This window comes from Aquila chrysaetos, chromosome 3, assembly GCF_900496995.4.
Source record: "Aquila chrysaetos chrysaetos chromosome 3, bAquChr1.4, whole genome shotgun sequence".
Taxonomy (NCBI): domain Eukaryota; kingdom Metazoa; phylum Chordata; class Aves; order Accipitriformes; family Accipitridae; genus Aquila; species Aquila chrysaetos.
Genome location: NC_044006.1, coordinates 1723778 through 1744026, shown reverse-complemented (window position 1 = coordinate 1744026; position 20249 = coordinate 1723778). Strand labels below are relative to the sequence as shown.

The 20249-nt window shown below is 56.5% G+C and overlaps 2 protein-coding genes across 2 annotated transcripts; both read right to left on the bottom strand.

The window, feature by feature from the left end:
• Positions 1-4713: 4713 nt before the first annotated feature.
• LIME1 (Lck interacting transmembrane adaptor 1) lies at positions 4714-12046 on the bottom strand. The gene is made up of 6 exons (XM_041122602.1): positions 11716-12046; positions 7126-7278; positions 6513-6564; positions 6325-6412; positions 5697-6124; positions 4714-5316 (listed from the first exon to the last, which is right to left on the bottom strand). Exons 2-6 carry the CDS (start codon positions 7239-7241, stop codon positions 4912-4914), a joined length of 1089 nt encoding a protein of 362 aa, XP_040978536.1. The 5' UTR covers positions 7242-7278; positions 11716-12046; the 3' UTR covers positions 4714-4911.
• Positions 12047-12192: 146 nt separating this feature from the next.
• ZGPAT (zinc finger CCCH-type and G-patch domain containing) lies at positions 12193-20241 on the bottom strand. Its single transcript, XM_030009725.2, has 6 exons — positions 19158-20241; positions 18257-18390; positions 17318-17476; positions 16125-16256; positions 14893-15310; positions 12193-14430 (listed from the first exon to the last, which is right to left on the bottom strand). The coding sequence occupies exons 1-6, from the start codon at positions 19799-19801 to the stop codon at positions 14292-14294; spliced, it is 1626 nt and encodes a 541-aa protein (XP_029865585.1). The 5' UTR covers positions 19802-20241; the 3' UTR covers positions 12193-14291.
• Positions 20242-20249: the final 8 nt, after the last annotated feature.

The window sequence follows — 20249 nt, the reverse complement described above, 5'->3', positions numbered from 1 at the left end:
GCTTGGGGGGGGGGTGTGTGGCTGGATTTTTGGGATGGGAGGGCAATTCCCAGCAGGAAAGGGGTCCCCAAACCGGCAGGGGTTGGGTCAGTCCTGCGCACCCGAGGAAACGCTGCCAAAAGCCACCTGGAGTGGCAGGGCTGGGTGTGGGGTACGTGGGGTGCATGGGGTACTGGGGTGCTGTAGGGTGCATGGGGTGCATGGGATACTGGGGTGCATGGGGTGGATGAGGTACTGGGGTGCTGTAGGGTGCATGGGGTGCATGGGATACTGGGGTGCTGTAGGGTGCATGGGGTACCGGGGTGCATGGGATACTGGGGTGCTGTAGGGTGCATGGGGTACCGGGGTGCATGGGATACTGGGGTGCTGTAGGGTGCATGGGGTACCGGGGTGCATGGGATACTGGGGTGCGTGGGGTGCATGAGGTACTGGGGTGCTGTAGGGTGCGTGGGGTACCAGGGTGCATGGGGTACTGGGGTTCATAGGGTGCATGGGGTGCTCAGGCTGTGTGGGGTGCATGGGGTACTGGGGTGCTGTGGGGTGCATGGGGTACTGGGGTGCTGCAGGGTGCATGTGGTACGTGGGGTGCGTGGGGTACTGGAGTTCATAGGGTGCCCCGGGTGCATGGGGTACCAGGGTGCGTGGGGTACTGGGGTTCATAGGGTGCATGGCGTGCTCAGGGTGTGTGGGGTGCAGGGGGTACGTGGGGTGCAGGGGGTACTGGGGTGCTGTAGGGTGCATGGGGTACTGGGGTGCATGGGGTACTGGGGTCCACAGGATGCCCCGGGTGCATGGGGTACTGGGGTGCATGGGGTACTGGGGTGCTGTAGGGTGCATGGGGTACTGGGGTGCTGTAGGGTGCGTGGGGTACTGGGGTGCATGGGGTACTGGGGTGCTGTAGGGTGCGTGGGGTACTGGGGTGCATGGGGTACTGGGGTCCACAGGGTGCCGCGGGTGCATGGGGTACGTGGGGTGCTCGGGGAGCCGGGGCTGGCGCCCACCCACGCTCTGCTCCTCGCCTGCCCCAAACCCTGCGGTGCCGCGGGCGCCGGGTGCCGGCGTGGGGCCGCCCGGGCCCTGCTGCTCTTTGATTTACCAACCCGCAGCCTGAAGGCCAGGACAGAGTCCGAGCGGCTGTCCTGGCCGGTGGCCCCTGCCTGTCCCCCCCTGCCTGTCCTGTCCCCCCCCCCGGCCATCCCACCCCGGCCGTCCCCCCGCAGCCCTGGGCTGGCCGACGCCGGTGTTTCCCACACATCAGGGGGTGCTGGGGCCGGGGTCCCGGGGATCCCCTGCCTGGGGGGGGGGCGATGCCCCCAGCGTGGCGAAGGGGCAGGGGTCTCGGGACGCGTGGCCACGCGTCGTCCCCCGCCCTCGGGGGTGGCTGGTGGTGTCACCTCTGCCTTGCGCCGTGCCCGGGTGCTTCCGTAGGCGTGAAAAAAACCGGCAAACCGGGAAAGCCCCCACGTACCGCGGCCAAGGGACCGGGGGTCACCCCGGCACGGCCACCCGCGGGGTCCCCTTGCACGCCACAGAAAGGGGGGGGAGCAGCCAGGCGAAGGGCAGCGTCCCCCCCAGGAACCGGGGTGCCCGCGGGGCCCCAAACCTGCCCCGGCGGTGCCAGGGCCAGCGGGGATCGGGAGCATCCCCGGCGGAGCCACGATGGGAAGCACAGGAGGAGGAACACGGCTGGAGGAGCCTTCGTCCCCATCCCGCAGCTCTGTCCCGGCCCCGGTGGGCTCTGGCCCCGCGGCCCTCGTTAGCACAGCCCCGGAGGAGTTAATGACGGAGCTCCGCAGCGCTGGCGGGAGACAAGACGCCTCTCCTCCCGGAATTATGATAACCAGCCCGGGCTCTGCCGCAGCGGGACCCGGGTGGTGGTTCCACCGGCCACCCCCCGCTCTGGTTTAATCGTTAACGCCGGCCGAAACGCTGAGCTGGCGGCTCCGGCAGCTTCGGTATTGTGCAATTCCCGCGAGCATCGCCTGCCCGTTGCACAAGGGCTCCGGTGCCGCCAGCCAGAACACCTTTCCCCGGGAAGGGTGGCTCTGCGGGGTGGCATTCCGGCACTGGCATCCCTGGGAAATGCCCCCGTGGTACCCGGATTCCCTCTCCCAGGTGGGGTTGCAGAGGGAGCCAGGGCCTTGCCCGCGCTGCCTGTACTCTCCTGAGCTGCCTGCTGGTGGGGTACAGAGCCGCAGGGGCCATTTGGGGTGTGAAGCTGCGTGGGGTACGGGGCTGTACGGGGTCCGGAGCCGTACGGCGTGCGGAGCTCTAGAGGTGTGAAGCTGGTTTGGGTGCAGAGCCATACGCTGCGTGCAGCCGTACAGCACGCAGAGCCGTCACACGGGCTGCGGAGCCACGCAGGGTGCAGATCCTTACGGCGTGCAGCACCGTGCGGCGTGTTATCACCATGCGGCGTGTATCACCATGCGGCGTGTTATCACCATGCGGTGTGTATCACCATGCGGCGTGCAATACCTCCTGCAGCACCGTGCAACCCCCTACAGAGTGCAGCACCGTGATGGGCAGCCCCCAGGGCCCCCCGCACCCGGCTGTCCTCAGGGATGAGGAGGGTGCTCCCAGCCCTACCTGCTCCCCTCGGTCGGATGCTGACCTCGACCTTCCCGGCCAGACCACGAGACTCCAAGCGATGTTTTGGGATGGATCCTTCATTTGCCACCCAGTTTTTGAACCTCCAGCTGGGGCTCCAGGCACATTTTCCATCACCCCAAGGACTCGGCAGTTGCTCTTGTATTTAAATGTGAATCCGGCTCTGCCGAGCCCCGTGGGAATTACGGGCAAGCGGTTGGTCCTGCACACGGGGCTTTTGCTGCTGCTGCTGTTGCAGGTTTGGGAGATGCTTTGGCCACCCCCAGCTCAGCGCGAGCAGAAGCTTTCCCTGGCCTGGGTGCAGCTCCCTGCCGAGCCGAGCCTGCCTTTCCCGGGGGAATCGGCACAGTGGTACCCACATCCCGACCCCGCGGGCAGCGCCAGCACCATCCTGACCCCGCGGGCAGCGCAGGGCCCATCTTGCTCCGGGAACGATGCTAAGAGGTGATGCTCCCGCGCGGGGCCGGTGCAGCCCAACCGCAGCTCCCAGGGGATTCGGGTGGTGCAGGAGGGACCCAGCCCTGGAGAGCTGCGGGATGGGATGATGGAGAAAGGGAGCAGGGGAAGGATGCGGCCGGGGGCAGCCCACATGCCGGCGCGGAGCGGCTGGCAGCAGGAAGAGCACGGCAGCATCGGCGCCAGCCGCCCCACGCCGTTTTCTATCGGGGCCCTTATCTCGCAGGGGGATGGGAGCAGCTGCCGGGGCCGACTCCTCTATCTCGAGCGGCTGTGGTTTGGCATCGAGCGTGGGGCTGACGAAGCGGCATGAGCGCCTGAAGCTGCCTCCCAGCTTTAACGTCTTCAGCCTGCAGCGGGTTTTGCTGAGCGCCTTGTTTTCGTTTTTAATCTCTTCGCCTGCTGTGATGTAGGGGCAAAGCTGCCGAAGGAAGGCGCGTGGCTTCCTGCCTGCCGCGCGGCACGGCACGGCACGGCACGGCGGCTCTGCTGCCGCGGGTCCCCGCCGGCTCCAGCAAGCACCGGGCCAGCGTGCCGTGAGGTCGGGCAGCCTCCGGCCGGACCACGCGAAGCGGCTGTGCTACATCCAGAGGGGCTGCAGTCAAACCGGGGCCGCCATCGGTGCAGGACCCCTGTCCCAGCACCTTCAGAGTTCATCCTCCAGGCGCATCTCCCGGGGGACACCGGGCATCCCGTGGGGCAGGGATGCCAAACTCCCCGTGGGGAGGAGAGGAGGAAAAGTTTGAGCCCCAGGGTCCGAGGGCTCCGGGTGCGCGTCCAGCTCTCCTGAGCGTTTTTTTGGCACCCGTTGAGGCTGCAGCACCTGCGGGAGCGACACGGAGGCGAGCAGGCAGCAAACGCTGTGCAAACACTCGCCAGCTCGGACCCTGACCCCACGCAGAGCCCCCGAGCCGCGGTTTTAGGCACAGCCACGGTGAATCCCTGCGCCGGGATGGCCCACCTCATTTCAGCAGCTCTTGGCGGCGGCTGCGCATCCCCATCTCGGAGGTGCAAAACCATCCGTGCAACACGGGTGCGTCCGCTCACGGTTACGCTGCACCCAAAGCCACTCTCCCAGCGCCGGCACCGCCGTGTTGCTGCAGCAGCAGCACCGAGCACCAGCACCAGGGTTTTAGATCCAGTTTAAGAGTGTTTTCTCCTGACAAGGATAAACCCCTCTCAGCCTTTTAATGGTGTTTGGGAGACGGCTGCTCGTGGAGGCACCCTTGCACGTGTCCAAAGGGTGGGAGTGGGTGATGGAGGACGGGCGGTCGCCTCGCTCTCCCTTGCACCAAGGCATGGGGCTGGCCCCTGGTCCCCATAACCGGGGACATTCAGTGATGGGAGCGAAGCTGCTCCATGCATCCCGGGAGCTGGACAGGGCCCTGCTCTCCCCCGGGCAGAGGGAGGAGGATGGAGACCCTCGCTCATGGCATAACCCCACTGATGAGGGGCCTGATCCTGCAGCCCAGGGCCCCGGGACTGGCCCACAGCCCTGCCACCACCCACCCCAAAACACAACCGGTCCCAACCCGGTTCCCACCTTGGTGGCAGCACCAGCCCTGTCCCACCGGGCTCCCACGTGGCACCCAGCACCCACAAACTGCCCATCTCGGGGCATCCCAACATCAACCTGCTGGCACCGGGTGGGTTGAGCCGGGACAAGGAGGCTTAAAGAAAAGTAACATAACATATATACAGAATGCAGCCGCCCCAGCTGGCACCCACCCCTGCAAGGCTCAACCCCGTGGAAAGCCGGTCCCAGGGGATCCCCCCTCCCCGACAGCATCCGACTGGGGTGGGACCACCCTGCGGCGAGGACCCCGCTCCCTGGGGGGGGGGATGCTATAGGTTGGTGATGTACACCTCCAGCCCGTTGGCCGCCGTCCTGGTGGATGCTCGCCGGGACTCCGCCGCCCAAATGTCGCCGACGCTTTCATACAGGTTTTCGGGGCCACAGGGCTTCCCCGGTTTGTCCCGTTTTGCCGCCTTCTTCCAGTTAACGTCCACGGCCTCGTAGTCCGGCTCGGGGCTGCGGCCCTGAGCAGTCCAGGCTCTGTCGTTGATGGACTCGTAGCAGGGGTCGGGGGGGCCTTGGGCTGCCGAGGACCAGCACCCGGCCGGGGCACCCTCCTCCCGGCGGGGGGGCGGCCACCCAGCACCCACCTCCCTCTCGGCCCTCGGGGACGATGCGGGGACTTGGGTTTTCTTCTTGGTGGCTTTGCATACTGTCGAGTACATCTCTTCCAGCTGCAAAAGGAAGGTGGGCGTTCGGGGGCAATCCCTGCCCACCGCAAGGTATCCCCACACCCGTGCCCCCCCGGCTTCCCACAGCCCCCAGGAGGATCCTGGCAGCAGATTAACCATGGGGGATCCTGCTTTTTGCACAACCCGGCGAGCCTTCTGCAAGGCACAGAGAGCAGCACCGTGGGCATCGTCTGCCCTCGGGGTCTCGGTTTCATCCTGCCCCCCCCCAAAGCTCCGCTGGAAATGCAATAGCCTAATTCACACCCTGCTCCAAACATTGGCATTACAAGGACGCAGGGCATCACATGGCCCCCCACTTGCCCCAGCCAGCCAGCGCAACACCAGCCCCGTGCCCCATCCCTGCCACCCCCCCAGAGCCGTACCTTCGCCCGGGGAGCATCACCCGTGCCATCCCAGCACTGCAATGCTCTGGGAGGCCCCGCCACGGCCCCATCCTGCACCACCCCGGGCACCGTCTTCTTCACTTTGCGGACACAGGCGTAATCGGCCGCCCCGTGCCCGGCACGCGGAGGGGGCAACTGGGTGCCAGCGGGCACGGAGGGCACCAGGGCATCCTCCCCTCCCACCGCCAGGCACTCATAGACCGTGTCCGGCACCGGCTTCTGCAGCGGGGCGAAGAGCAGGTTGGAGTAGGTCTGGTCGGGGGACGGGGAGGCAGCCGGGGGGTCGGGGACGGGGATCCGGGGCAGCTCACGGTGCAGGAGGACGCTGATGCCGGGGCTGTGCAGAGAATCGGCGCTGGCCGCGGGGGCCGTGGGGCAGGGGAAATCCAGGCTGGCCGGCCGCTGGGCTGCGGGGAGAAGAGAGGAGATGGAGGGGACACCGGGAACGCAGCAAGCACCAACCCCTGCGCCGGCACCAACCCCTGCGCCGGCACCGCGCGGGCACCGTGGCATTGCCGCGATGCGCTCGGCGGACGGTGCGGGGACTACGGGCACCCATCAAGGGTCACCGGCCCCCGTCGGCTCCCCCGGCTCGATGGCCACTCACTGTCGTCCCTGGCCTTCACCCGGTACAGCTCGTGCAGCTTCGTGTCGGATTTGCTGAGCGACCGCAGCTGCGTCTGTCTGAGCAGGGACTGCAACGGGGGGAACGCACACCGTCAGGCTCCTGGCTGGGACTTGGGGTGCCCAGAGCTCCCCCGCGGCGGATCCTGCCCCCCCCCAGCGTGCCCTTACCTCGTCCACCAGCTTCACCCCATCCGGAGGGACTTTCTTCTTCCTGCCCTTGCTGCGGGGAGAAGCGGAGCTGAGCCCGAGGCAGGCGGCCAAGCCGGGGGCAAGGAGCCGGTGCCCCAGGACGCCGACGTGGCCACGGTGGGCATCGCCACGTGCCCCTCGCCGGAGCAGCAGCAGTCCCCCAAATCCCCAACCCTGCTCCTTCGCCAGCCCCGCAGCAGGGTCCGCGCCGGCTGGGGAGGTCTCGATTGCATCCTGCACCCCACTGAGCCGTGCCGGACACCGCTGGCATCACCCCTGGCATCACCCATCCCGCCCATCCCGCTTGCAGCTCAGCCCTCTCCAGGCTGCTCCTGCAAGGCTTTTGGGTGCAGGGGGTGCAGCGGTGGCGGGGGGGGGGGAAGGCAGCGAGGCACAGGGGTGCAGGATTAGGCCAGGCAGAGTTGTACTGGGGCTGCAGCTGGGGGTTCAGGGTGAACAGAGCAGCAGATCCCAGCGGTCCCAGCTCAGGACAGGCACACGTGGGGTCTCCACGTTCAGCCACCAAATGCCACCGAAGGGTCCCCAGCCCCGTTCCCAGCACCAGGAGGCAAAGCAGAGGGGCAGCACGTACCGTCTGCAGGCAGCGCACAGGGCGCCCAGGTAGACCAGGACGCCGAGCAGGGCCAGCACAGCACCGGCCGGCAGGAGCGGGGTCCGTGCCGGCCCCTCGCCGCCGGCTGCAGCCATGGGGGAGCCGCTTCCGACACCGCTGCGGGGTCAAGCTCTGGGGAGAGAAAACACGAGTCGGGGTGCAGCCGGGCGCTGCTGGGCTCACCATGGCACAAGATGGTGTTCCGTGGCCCCCCAGGGCTCGCCACGGCCTCTGCAGCGCAGCCCCCCCCCGGGGAAGGGGGTCTCTCCGGGTGCTCTGGAGGGGGACGTGCACCAAGAGCCCAATTTTCTGGCCGGCTCCTGCCCTCCCCAGGGCTGCCGCGCTGCCTCCAACGCCCTGCCCAGCCTGGTGCGGACGCCCAGCAGCGGATGCTTTGCCACCCCCAGGGAATAACTTCAGGTTTTGGTTCCTTTTAAAAAACCCCAAACCCAACAAACCCAACAGGATTCAAGCTCCCAAGTTGCCACCGGGATGTTGAAAAGGAGACGCCCGGGGGCCCTGAAAACCCTCTGGAGACATCCCAAAAGTGCCAGTGTGTTTTTTGGGGACACTGGGACACAGCCCCGGGTCGTGGGGTGGCCCAGACAGGACGGGGAAACAAATGAGTCAGCTTCCCGGAAACGGGGTGAGCTTCATCCTCACAGCCGCCTCTCCCTCCTCGCACCCTGGGCATGCCGGCATGCACCGGGACACCCTCCTTCCACAGCGGGTCTCGCCCTCTCCCCCTCTGAGCCCCGTGGGATTTGGCCCCGTCCACCTGTGCCATGCGACCTGCGGAGTTACGGGGGAGAAAATCCTGGGTGGGAGCGACGGTGCCGCCGGCATCGCCGGCATCTCCCCATTTGCAGCGCCGTGCACGGCGAGTTCCCGGGCGGCCGAGCCCGGCCCCAGCCTTGCAAACCCCACAGCGATATTTCTGCTCTCGTGGGAACCCGAGTCGCTCCCTGCAGCATCCCGGCACGATCCGCGCTTCAGCCAGGAGCTGCGGGATCACAACCAAGCACCATCCCAGCCAGGTCGGCTCTTCGGCACAGGCAGCGCGGCATACACGGACCCCCCCACCACAACCCCGGTTCTGCAGCCGCTCTGTGCTGTGACACGAGAGCAGAAAATGCCTGACCTTTTGACCGCTTTCCTTTGCCTAAAGAAAAAGCCATGCCTTGCCCAAACCCAGCCCTCTTCTCTGCGCCTTATTCAAGAAAAAACGGTCCTTCCCTGCAAACCACGGCAGCGGCAAGGCCAGAGCAAGCGGTGCAGAGGCATGAAGGCGCCGGGGAGCCCGACACAAATTGCGGATGCTCCCCAGCCCGTCGGGATCCCACTCCTTTCCCAGGGGGGCTCTTGGTGACGCCCCGTCCCATCGTCCCTGTCCCTGCTCGGCCGTCAGCGCGCTGCAAAGCCCAAAGCAAAAGCTGACACCACTTCACCTGCGCCGATGTCGAGACGGCGGCTGCTGCCCCCAGCTCTGCCCAAGCCCAGCTCTGTGCACGCCCTGCTCCCCAAAAAGGCTGGTGTGCTACTAGAGAAGCGCATGCCCGCATCCCGAAAATGCCTGGTCCGAAGGGAGACCGAGGCAGTTCCCAGCACCGGAGTAAGGCATGGCTCGAAGAAGCCAGTCACTGATCCAGACTTGGCCTGCAGCAGAGTCCCCAGGCGGGACAGGGCTGGCACAGCGGAGCAGGACAGCTTCCACCGACGCAGCTGGGGACACAGAGATCCCGTGGGGCCCGCCGAGCGCCTCTTACTCACCCTCTTACATATCTTAATCCGGATGACAAAGATCAGATGAGCGCCGATGAGAAACCGCCCTGCCTCGCGCGAATCTCGGGTGCTACAGCAGCCCCAGCCCCACGGCGAGCGGGGACGTCTGTGCCCATCGAGGGACCGATCTCGCTCCCCTCTGCCCTGCGCCCCGCGTCACACGGCAGCATCTCCGCTGCATCTTTACCCCAATAACCGGCAAGTCTCTGCCCACTTGTAGCACCTTTTTATCTGACAACTTCCCACGCCTTTGGAAAGTTCCCTGACTGAAGCCTTAACCCCTGGAGAGCAATTATTTCAACGCAGAAAGTGAGACACGGAGGTTTTAGGGACTAACCGGGCTGGACAGACTGGCTTAGATCAGAGCTGGGAAGGGAAGGCTGTTCCCTCTCCAACGACATTTTAATTAGACAACACTACTTTTCTGTCTGAGCATACATTAATTAGACGGATTACCTGCAACACGGGCAGTTGCTTTAGACAGTCCTCGCTGAACTTGTTTAGCTCATTAGAGCGACAGGATCGCAGGCTGCAGAAGCAACTTCGTTCAGGGTAGAACTGAGCAGGCTCTGAGGTTTAGCAGACAAAATTATAATGAGGTACGACGGCTGTGAGCTGGTGTTATGTCGGAATCAAAGTGCGAGCTTTTACCACGCTGAGGCAGGCACACACAGGGCAACTCATCCCACAGCGGGTGGATTTTCCATCCCTGAATTTTTAAGATTGAAGAGGGAAGGCAGAGGCTTCCTAAGTCAAAATTAACACAGAGAAATTCTTCTGACCTACTTTCTGTTGTGCAGGAGGTCGGTGGTTGCTCCTGGATTTCTGACCTATAAAAATGCCCAGTGCACACTCAGCAGTCACTGGAAGAAACCACTTCTTGGGACAACACGCTGGTTCTCCCAAAAGTACAAATTTGAGAGGAAAACCCAGTGCCTGACCGAAGCCGCTCAGGTAGGACTAAGCAGGTTTGCAAGGCAGAAAGTCTCAAACAGACCTTCCGCAATGTACACCTGAATTCCCTGCCAATAAAGTTATTGATCTCCCAGTCCTGGGGCTATTCTGCGGGGCAGGAGACTCAGCAGACAGCATTTCATAACATGCTGGCTCCACAAGCCAAGATGGCTTTGAACACGAGAGCAGTCACAGCCGTTGCATACGTGCGATGCGCACCCACAGCCCACCGAGGAGGGAATAACTCCCTTTTGTGATACCTGAGCACAGGCACGATAAATGCAGTTGGTTTGTTACTTGTGACTCCTACAAAAGGCACAAGTTTCTCAGCTGGGCTTCATGAAAACAAGATTAAATTTACTGTAAAATTAAGTGCTGCTGCTGCTGCTGATTTTGCTTGGCCTCTGATTCATCTACCCAGATAAAACCGCACACAGTGTTTGGTACAGGGTGACAAGAAGAAAGCCTATGAAACTACTAAAAGCGTATTTGCAAGAAACCAGGGCAAACATTACAAGCTGATTTCCATCAGTGATTGCGAACACGGCTGCAGCAAACACAGCTTGGGTACCCTGGGGAGTTGCACTGAAAAAAAGTCCCAAGAAGCAGAAGTAGGTCTTTTTTTTCTTTTCAATTATGAAGAGCGAAAGCCCCGTAACAATTAGTCAACAACATTGAATCTGCCCTAGACCATGGGATGCAATTAGTACATCTTAAGACTATTTCAAACATGGAGCAGGCACGAGATCTCACCCACTTCACTCGCATTTCTGCAGTGGGGGGGGAGAGATTTCACGGTCAAACTCCTGTGGAGGCGTTTCATTTAGAAAGGGCCAACTATATTTCTACACGCCAGACCCAAATGTCACAAAACTTGGATGCATGCTTCTAATTACAGTCCTGATCGTTACTCATATGCCAGAGTGGCTTTTGCGACAATATAGTCTTACACCTTAAGGTAAGCGACCTGCCTGCTCACACCGTGTGGCTTTGGTCGAAGCTGACATCATTTCAGCATTTTTCTCTCTTCCCGCCCTTCCGTGACTGCTGGAAATGCACTCACTTGGGCAGAGAAATGCACTTTCAAGCAGAAGTCGAGAACCTGCTAGAGAGATTTTCTGCAGAGCTGAGCCACAGCAAGACACCAGCGGAGACCTCGGTCCTGCAGTTACGGGAAGCCGGATTCCAAAATACAGGATGGGCGTCTTAAGGAGAAACATGTTTTCTCGAGAATCACCTGCCTACCACAGTGGTTTTCTTGCCACAAATTCAGTAGTTTTACATAATTTCAGGTTTACAAAGGACAGCATTTCAACGATCACACTCTCTCAAGCCTTCTCACCTGCAGCCAGGAGCTCAGCCGTTCCCCAAGAGCTGTTCCACACACAAGCAAAAACTCTAGTCCCCCTCCCCACAAGACAACTGGAAATTTTTCTGTTGAAAAAAAGAAGAATGCCACACACCTCTGAACTCAACAATTCCTTCCCCAAGAAAGTAATCGGTTCCTGCTCAACCTCTAGATTCAAGCCACGGGACCCCAGCAGCATTGCCAAGCTCAAGCACCTTTTCTTCCTTTGTAAGCCCAGATGCTTGCAGAGCACAAAGCATTAAGCGGCACAAAGCTCGCAGCCGACTGAAAGTTTAACCCAGCCGATGCTTCCCCACTGCAGTGTTACGAGTAGGAATCCTGCCTGTCCAGTCTAGCTAGCTGCAACGGCATCTCCGACAACGCTGGAATTTCTATATAGATCAGGGTTTTTTTAAGTATTTTTCAGCCCCTGGTGTAGTTGTGGATACCCGAGTTCGCCAGGCAAGAAAGCAAACACCACTTACTCAGCAGAAACTCAAAAGCCGGTGAGTGTGAAGAGTGGGAATCCGATCATGCTCTCTTCCTTGCCAGCCAACCTGGAGAATTTTGTTCCTTTTATACCAGAGAGTTACTCCTCGTTAGGGGTTTCCGAACATTTCAAACATCTCGATCTGAGCTCTCCTGCTTCTCTTTAGCTCCTTCTAGAGCAGACAGCTCTGAGCAGATACCATGCAGCACACACCACAGCTCGCTTCCTGGCCTGCAGAGGTGGTTGCTTCACCCAATGGTAGGCTGGGTTTCTCCCCGCCTTGGCTGCGAGCAGCGCTGCAGACGGGCTCTGCAGGCACCCGGCACATAAGAGCACCCTCTGCCGCGCTCCACTTCCCACCGAGCTGGTTTTGGTGCCAGCTCTCTATCCGCAGGGGAATATAAGGAAAGAATGGGTCGCCACAGATCATCATTACCTTGCAAATGAACAACGCCTTACAAGGACAGAGGGGAAAAAAAATAAAAACCAACTTTATTCACCAGGGACGTGAACTGTCTTAGGTGGGAGGGAGCAGCCATTCGAATAGGAGTCTGACAAGTAAGGCTGTGGAAATCCAAAGGAAGGGTCAAAATACACCTTAGCTGAGACACAGGGCTAATACACCCAATTCTTAAAGAGGAGACGATGATGTTATATAGTGTCAGAGCACAAAACAAACCCAAGAAATTTCTCTGCCCAGCTTGGCTCACCAGTCATGGGCCACTTCAGCGAGCACCCATGCTAAGCTGGGCACATTAATCCTTGTCACCACTCAACATTTCAGTGTGGGGAACAAACAGTCATTTGTGAGGGAAGGGCACTGAGCAACCATTGTTAAACCCTCGAGTTAAGCCCAGTGCGTGGAGAACACAAATTCAGAACAATGAAGATAGTACGGCCAATTTAGTTAGAAACCGATGGATGTTGAAGTGCTCGAGGCAGCCCACGCCACCTTGCACATCTACACGGTGCCCATCACAGCAGGATCCAAGTGCTTTCCAAGAGAAAAGAGTCACTCTAACAGGTTTCCTGAAGACGTGCGTCTTGTTTACTTTTGCTGTTGCTCTGTGTTTTCTGAGGTGTGTCTGCAGCAACGCTAAATCCCACATGACTTGAACAACTCTGATCGTATCTCCTTCAGCCTTAGATTTTCTGGTTAGTTTGGCAGCCTGACCCTACAAGTAGGTGCAGCCCTGACCAGGCTGACAGCTTTATAAGTTTCTTAGGAACAGATAAAAAAAGGTGGTACTAAAGGAGCAAAACTTTTCATTAGAAAAATGACTCACAGCATAAAAGGAAATCAATTTCTTAAATTAAGAAAAAAATGTGCCCTTAAGATACTGGCATGAAATTGCAAACAATTTTTTTTTTTTAAAAAGCAGTTACAATGCACAAGTTCCACCAGAAACAGAATCTGGTGAAACCACCATCTCCTCTTGGGCAAGGACTGGCTGCCGCCAACGCAGAATATAACCTAGGGGAGAAGACAACCTTCCTGTCCAAAGACTCTCCACGCTGCAGGGAAGGGCACTTCGCTTGCTTGGCCTGCTTGCAGCATAGCCTGAAGCTCTCCCACAGACAGGGCTGCATGCTGGGCACATACAGACCTCCTGATCTTTGTGCTCATCTGGGGCCCAGTCCAACCTGGATCTGGGTCCTGAGGTTTTTTAATAAAAGGACACGTGTTCAGCGAGCCACCTAGGACAGAAAAACTCAAGTAACGATGCCAAAAAATCACAGGGTTCCCTGCGGAGCTGTTCCTAGCTAGGTGGTTTGAGAATCCGTTACTCTGCTGTCTTATTCCCCCAGCTTTGGCACTCTACTTGTGGAACCACGCAGCTTTCCATGCCAAGTCAATGAGTTAGGCTATAGCACGTCCTAGGGATACTCTTACAGTCAAAGTGATGAAATCTGATGCTTGAGGCCACTAGTACCCACCTCCAAGCTGCCAGCTTTCTGTCTATTCATTACACTAGGGCTACAAGGAACTGCTCCCAAAAAACCTCAGTTCTCAGATAAATCCCATAGCAAACACCAGAAGGTAGAGAGCAGTTGAAGCAATTTGCCTTTGCTGTTTTCACCCAGCACAAGCTTTTTCTGCTTCGCCGGAATGTGCTCGGGACCCTGCCTCCACTTGTGTTCGTCGGTTGGCTGCAAACACAAGCCACAGTTGATGGCAGGATGTGGGGCTTTCAAAGCCCCTCCTCAGCTGGTTCGTAGCCAGCAATGTTATCCCCCGAGTAGCTACAGACTCTGGATGGAGGAGCTACCGTAGTGATAACAGAGCAAAGAAGTGTGCAAGAGAGCAGAGAATCGTATTTCTTGTAGCTAGTCCTTATACAAGGCTCAGGCTTACTGAAGGCTTTCAGGGCTGGACGGATGTGTACTCCTCCCCCTCCCAGCAGAGCTCAGAAGCATCTAGTTTTAGAAACTGCTGCTTTTCAGCCCAGTTTTCAGGCTGGGCAGCCTGAAGCCCAGAGGAGCAGGATGGCTCACCCAGGCTCTGAGGCCACAAGCACCAGGGGGCTGGCTAGAAGGACAATCACTGCAGTCAAACACCTTTCTCAGAGACTAGAACTCAGTCATTTTCTTATGCGTGTCTGCTTTCTTCTGCTCCCGCTGCAGACTGGCTTCCTGGGCCTGCAGCTGCCCCAGCTGTTTGTGTGCATTAGCCAGCTTCTCCTCCAGCTGAGCTGTAGCAATGCTGTGCCTGAAAGCAAAAAGCATTATGGCAACGTCATCCTGCATGTCATCAAAGGCATGTCATCATCCCAGGAGGGTTTGCCCTTTCCTGCGGGATTAGCACAAGTGACCTGCTGAAAGCCAGGAAGAACCTGATGCTCAGCACAATCGGGGCTAGAAAATGTCCTCCTGTGATGCTCAACAACAACACCGCAGAGATGGGCATGAGAAGGAAAGGACTCCAGTACCTTTCCTCAGAGAGCTCCTCTCTTCGTCACAGCTGAATTCCAGCCAAAAGACCCCAGACACACCTGCCAGTGTCCAAGCAGCTCTGAAGCACACGCTAAGGTCTCTCTCCTCCCCTTCCCCTTAGGTCTCATCCAGGTATGTTTCACTTGTTCCTCCTACACCTCATTTCAAGCCCACCCCATCCCAGAAGTGCCACGAATTCTCAGTTCATCCTGCGGTCCCAAAGAGAATGTTTTCCTACCGTCCAATGTTGCGTGCCAGGGCCTGCTGGATTCCTCTGATATCCCGCTGCGTTTGTTCAATCTTCTCCATTGTCTGGAAGAGGCGGACACTCAGGGCCTTCTTGGTGCTCTTGCTAGCATGGTAGATCTCTTTGCTGTTCCTCTCTGGCAGTGCCATCCCTCCAGCCTTCTCCGCAGTGGTCTTCCCTCGCAATTTCTCATTCAAAAAGTCAAACACGTTGCGGGGAGGCTTACGGCTGCCCGCAGGGGACTGTCCAGAGCTGTTTCCCTTTGCTCGGCATTTCCTCGATTTGCCTGGGTCTAGCTTCCCCTGTTTCTTCTTCTGAAGCACCTCAGCACACTGGTCGAGGGACTTCCCTCGAGGAAGTACCACAGCCTGCACCGGCTCCACTCGGCCCTCAGAATTCTTCCCTAACCCTGAGGAGAGACACCAAGCGATTACTGCGAGCGAGGACATCCCCTCTCAAGTCACCTCCCACCACAAGCTCACACTGACAACTGCAAGCTTAGAACAAGTAAACAGGCTTTTGAGGTACAAAAAGCCGTAACTACCATCCAAGTCAAGGGGAGCAGCAAAGGCCGCAGCATGATGGATGCAGATGCTACGACAGGAGCCTTCTGCAGCACAAGATATGTGACAAAAAGGCCAAGGCCACCCGTGAGGCTGGTTTCTGTGAAACTAGGTTCAGCCTCACATTCTCAGCTTCTCAAGCCAGCTTCTTCTTAAAACTGGTTTGGTTCCTCTGGGAGAACTAGAGACAAATGCAAGTAGCAGACTGCCCTCCTAAAGCCCCCAAGGCTCAATACAATTTGTGTAGTGAGAAGCTAGTTCAGCAGGCTTTGAAGTCTGTGTCTAGAGTCAGGAGATGCTTTAACACAGACATCAGAAGCTTCGTAGATCAGTTCCCTTGTACCTAAAGCCTTTGAACATCTCATACAACAGTTCTCACGGCTTTAATCAGGAACTTGACCATGGTTCCAAATGCCTCCAATTTTTGCTATTACCACACAGGGGCTGGTGCACACATATGCCTGCACTTCGATTAAGTAAGTTATCCCTTTTTGCCTTCGAACACAGCTGTGATTCATCACATAGCTTGAACCTTATCTAACAGGGCCTTCAGCAGAGAAAAGTTTTAGCTTAATCCAAAATCTTGTTTTTCTTCACTAGCTTTAAGATCCATCAAGGCAGTCATGCTCTCACAGCACCAGGACCGCCTTCTCCTCTTACCTTTTCCAAACTCGTATCCCATCTGAACAAGCAGTTTGGAGCCAATGCCACGAGTATGGGCTTCCCAGCCACCAAAAGAGGAACTGCATGCGGGAGTCCATTCCCCATTCTCTGGAACTCCTGAGTCTATCACTGTGGCACAGAAGAGAAGAATCAGCGAAACACAGAAGCAAAGCTGCTATGCAAACCTTCATCTGGGGCATCCACCCAGCATGAAAAGCCTTCACAAAGCAGTACAATGTACTTCCCTCACCCTAGAATCATTCAGCAGTTCGTCCAGCCTTACTTGGTTCCTACTGAGCAGTCACCTTTTATGAAGGCTGTACAGTGAGTTACCTGAATGAGAGATCTCACTTCATGTAATGCACATACCACCTCATAGTTCCAGGCAGAATCATCCAGAAGTGCTTCCTTTCCTTCCTTCTAGGATGATCATACAGACTGACATACACCATCAAAGTAAAATTTGGCACAGTGGCATGTAATACTTACTCTGTGCCTCCAGCTCATGTCTCTGGTATGAGGCTCCCCCTAGGCTACAATGCTAATTTTGTGTTATTAGGATCCAATAATCTCTATTAGGCTAAACTAAAGAGCTCTAGGACCACAACTTTGTCCCTGTGACGTAACTGTGGCACCAGCACAGGGACAGCGCTGTCCGTGTAATCTCAGAGAAGTCACTTGGGCTCTCTCTGTGCCAGCTCTCAATAGTAAAACAGGGCATGGCTCTTCCTGCGACCTCATCGAGGCACTGGAAGGACCAAAACCACACAATTACCGGAGTCTCGTACTCTTGTGTCATGGAGCTACATGGAGTTCCCCGAGATGAGGAAGTCTCCTGATTCACTTATTAGCTCAACTCAGCCAGCCACATAAGAAATCGACTCAGAGCTTGGAACTCTGAGCTTGGAGCTCTAAAATATCACACCCTGTTCTTTCACGTGTTGGAAGTTCCCATGGAAACCTCCAACCTTCATTAGCCCAGTAATTTGCATAAACCAAAGATTTTAGTTTGCAATTGTAACATAATAGCTAATTACTGTTTTCTATCTTTCAGCAACATATAAAGAGATTAGCTACTCTTTCATCAGAGGTGAGACACTTAGAATGAAAGCTCCAGGAGAGTAACTCAGTAGGTCCCGGAGAAAGGCAAACCTAGACTGCTTTTGCTCACGCCGTCCCCACTTTCTCACCTTTAGCATAACCAGAATCATCAACACTGTCTTCATCAGACTCGGCAGATTCAGCACCATCTTCACTTCGCAGTGGGGGAATGACACTATCTCCTTCCACAACAGCTTCCTTGAGCAGCAGGGAATCAAACTTCACAGTGTAGTAACCACTGTCGATGTCTACAGAAGGAAAAGCAAGGAACAAGAGTTCAAGTAAGCCTCCAATATGCAACTGGCAGAGGGCTTTCTAAAACAGAGTTAGCTCCAGTGGAACGACATGGGAGAGGGGGAAGGCCCAAGGAACACATGTTTTAAAAAATTCTGTTTCTTCTTTGTGCTTTAGTTTTCTGTCTGGGAGGGAGAAGCACCCACTGCAATGAAAAGCTATTTCCACAATGCCTGTGTTGAATACTTAAATGTTTATTTCTAAGAATGAAGAAAGATGGGCTGCTGAGAAATGGAATTAAAGAGAAGTTAGACTTACTCCCCTCTGACCTAATAATTGTCAAAGAAAGATGGAAAGAGAGACTAAACCCTCACCCATCGCAGGACATAGGGAAGCCTGTATCAGCAGCTGATGGGCAGGGGCAGCTCCCCCAGCTTTTGTTTAAACAAGAGCAGATTATTGCAATTCTAACCTAATACGCATGTCAATTCCTGCAATACCTGCCTCTTCCCTTCTGGTGCAGTTAATGACCACGTAGTCATTTCCTTTCCACATTCCTGCTCTTTATGTCTTCTTTTTGTATAATGCCCTCCTGTTTCCTAGCCTATTCCCTTCCCAATCCTGACAAAATTCAGACCGTTTTCTCAGCTATGTCGAGATTTTCAGTTTAGGGCTGCAGCTACATAGTTAATGTTTTTCTATCATCAACCAAAATAGTCAAGTTTTACATTCACTTAAGCATCAGCCTTCATCTTCCACACAGAATCCTGGCAGTGCACTGAAACACGACTCACCAGTTATTTTTGCAGTGTACCATATTCCATCGCTGTGTTTCGCCAGGCAGGCTGAGCCCACCTCCAGCGTGCTCAGATTGGGCTCCTGAAATGGCTGAAGCTCCTCCACAGAGACCACCTGACCGTGCGAAAACCTGCCAGGGAAGGCAGAAGAGGAATTATCTCTACCTCATTTGAGCAGGCTTTAAATAAAAATTCCTTCCCTCCTTAAAGGAAATGCAAATGAGTCGTCAGTGGTGATGAATCTTTACCAGTAATTACAGAAGTTCTATCATGCATTATTTCAATTACATAAGATATTCATTTTTCATCTTAAACATATTATTTATGTCACGTAACAAAGAACGCATCCCACCCCAGAGAATTAAGCTCTCCTTGCTAGTGACACATCCAGTAACAAAGTTCACGGGTCCTTTGAGATAAAGAGGATCACTCAGACACACAGGTCTCTAGTCCAACCTCCTGCTCAAAGCACAACCAACTTCAAAGACCGATCAGGTTGCTCAAGACTTTATCTAGTTAAGTTCTGAAGATCTGCAAAGACAGAGACTCTACAACCTCTCCGTGCAACTGGAACGTATGCACTATCAACAGACAAGCTTTGGTGTTTTATTTTACAATACTTAATTGGTTATTAATTTAGCCAGTTGACTGATTATGTAAAATCTCTCCAGCCTTCCCATGGGATTTTCCACTTCATCTCTGCATTACCTAAAGAAAACAGCCAAACCGATGCCACTGCTTACTGTAACACATTTTAAAAACATAAACAAAAAGGCAAAATTTCATTGGGTAAAAAAGCCAAACACAGTACTTTCAGAGGAGGTTTACCCCTTTGAACGACAAGGCCGTTAGCGACAGGAAGGACAAAAGCCCCCTCCCACCCCTTTTTCGTTTTTACCGACAGTTCTCTTTAAATCTGCATTTGTCATCCAAGAAGAACGGGCACGGCTTCAGAGACTTGTGAGTTGGATAGAGGTACAGCACTCTGACTCCTGCACTGCCGTCTTCTAAGTCCTCTGTCCCCACAATCATGGCATTATGGTACTCCAGGGTGCCCCAAGAACTGTAGTAGGGGGCTTTAACCTTCATCCCACTCAATTCCTCCTCCTCTCTGTCAGACTCCTCTTCCTCTTCACTGTACTTTGATTCACTTTTGTCATCAGTTTCTTCATCTCTCTTTGATGATATCCCATTGTCATTAGCTGAAGGCTTCTCATCGGTTCCGAGCTCAGCAATGGCTTCCTTAAAAGCAGCGTACTCCTCATCTTGGGCAGAACTGTCTGGGTTGGTGTCCTGCTCCAGAAGACCTACCGGGGAGGAGGAGGAGGAGGAGGCATTTGTATCTAAAGTAGCCAGAAGTTTGCTCTTTTTCACTGACACCAGGCTGGATTCAGTCAGCTCTATCAGCTGCTTTAAATCTTCCTGCAACTGAATCAAGTCCGACTGCTGCGATGGGTCCAGGCCTGCCCCTAAAGCCAGCTCCACTTGCTGCAGCTGGGCATTATAGGTCTGAATGGCTGCTTCCAGACTCTCTTCATCCATTATCAGCAAAATAAAGGTGTGTTTAACAGCGTCCTTTCCAGGAACTCAGAACATATTTGAAGAGTTTACTTAAGATGAGCAACTTTTTGGATAACAAGCCCTTGTCCGCAGAAGCTACCATCTACCCCGCCGTCCCGCTTCTTCCCTCGGAAGTAACCAGGCCGGTGCTCCCGCAGCAAACAGGCGGCGAAAGGCGATGAGAGAGTCCGAGGAGAGGCCGGTCCCTGCCCTCCCCCGCCACGGCGCCCGCTCGAGCCCACCGGGCCCACGCACGGCACAGCACCGCTCCGCCCGCAGCCCGGGCGATCGCGGCGCGACCCCTCCGCCGCGGGGCTAGCAGCAACTCCCCGACCTGACCCTGACTCGGCCTCCCCACTCACCCCTCGGCTCCCCCTTCCCCTACTGTACCGCCGCCATGACACCCCGCCAACTTCCGGCTCCCCCAGCA

Coding starts and splice junctions, on each gene's coding strand:
- ZGPAT (XM_030009725.2), bottom strand. CDS start 19,801: ATGGATGAAGAGAGTCTGGAAGCAGCCATTCAGACCTATAATGCCCAG. Junction 18,391..19,157: donor AGATTTAAAGAGAACTGTCG/GTAAAAACGAAA, acceptor CTTCCCTGGCAG/GTTTTCGCACGGTCAGGTGG. Junction 15,311..16,124: donor GGGATACGAGTTTGGAAAAG/GTAAGAGGAGAA, acceptor GTCTCTCCTCAG/GGTTAGGGAAGAATTCTGAG.
- LIME1 (XM_041122602.1), bottom strand. CDS start 7,241: ATGGCTGCAGCCGGCGGCGAGGGGCCGGCACGGACCCCGCTCCTGCCG. Junction 6,565..7,125: donor CTGTGCGCTGCCTGCAGACG/GTACGTGCTGCC, acceptor TTCTCCCCGCAG/CAAGGGCAGGAAGAAGAAAG. Junction 6,413..6,512: donor GGGTGAAGCTGGTGGACGAG/GTAAGGGCACGC, acceptor CCCCCGTTGCAG/TCCCTGCTCAGACAGACGCA.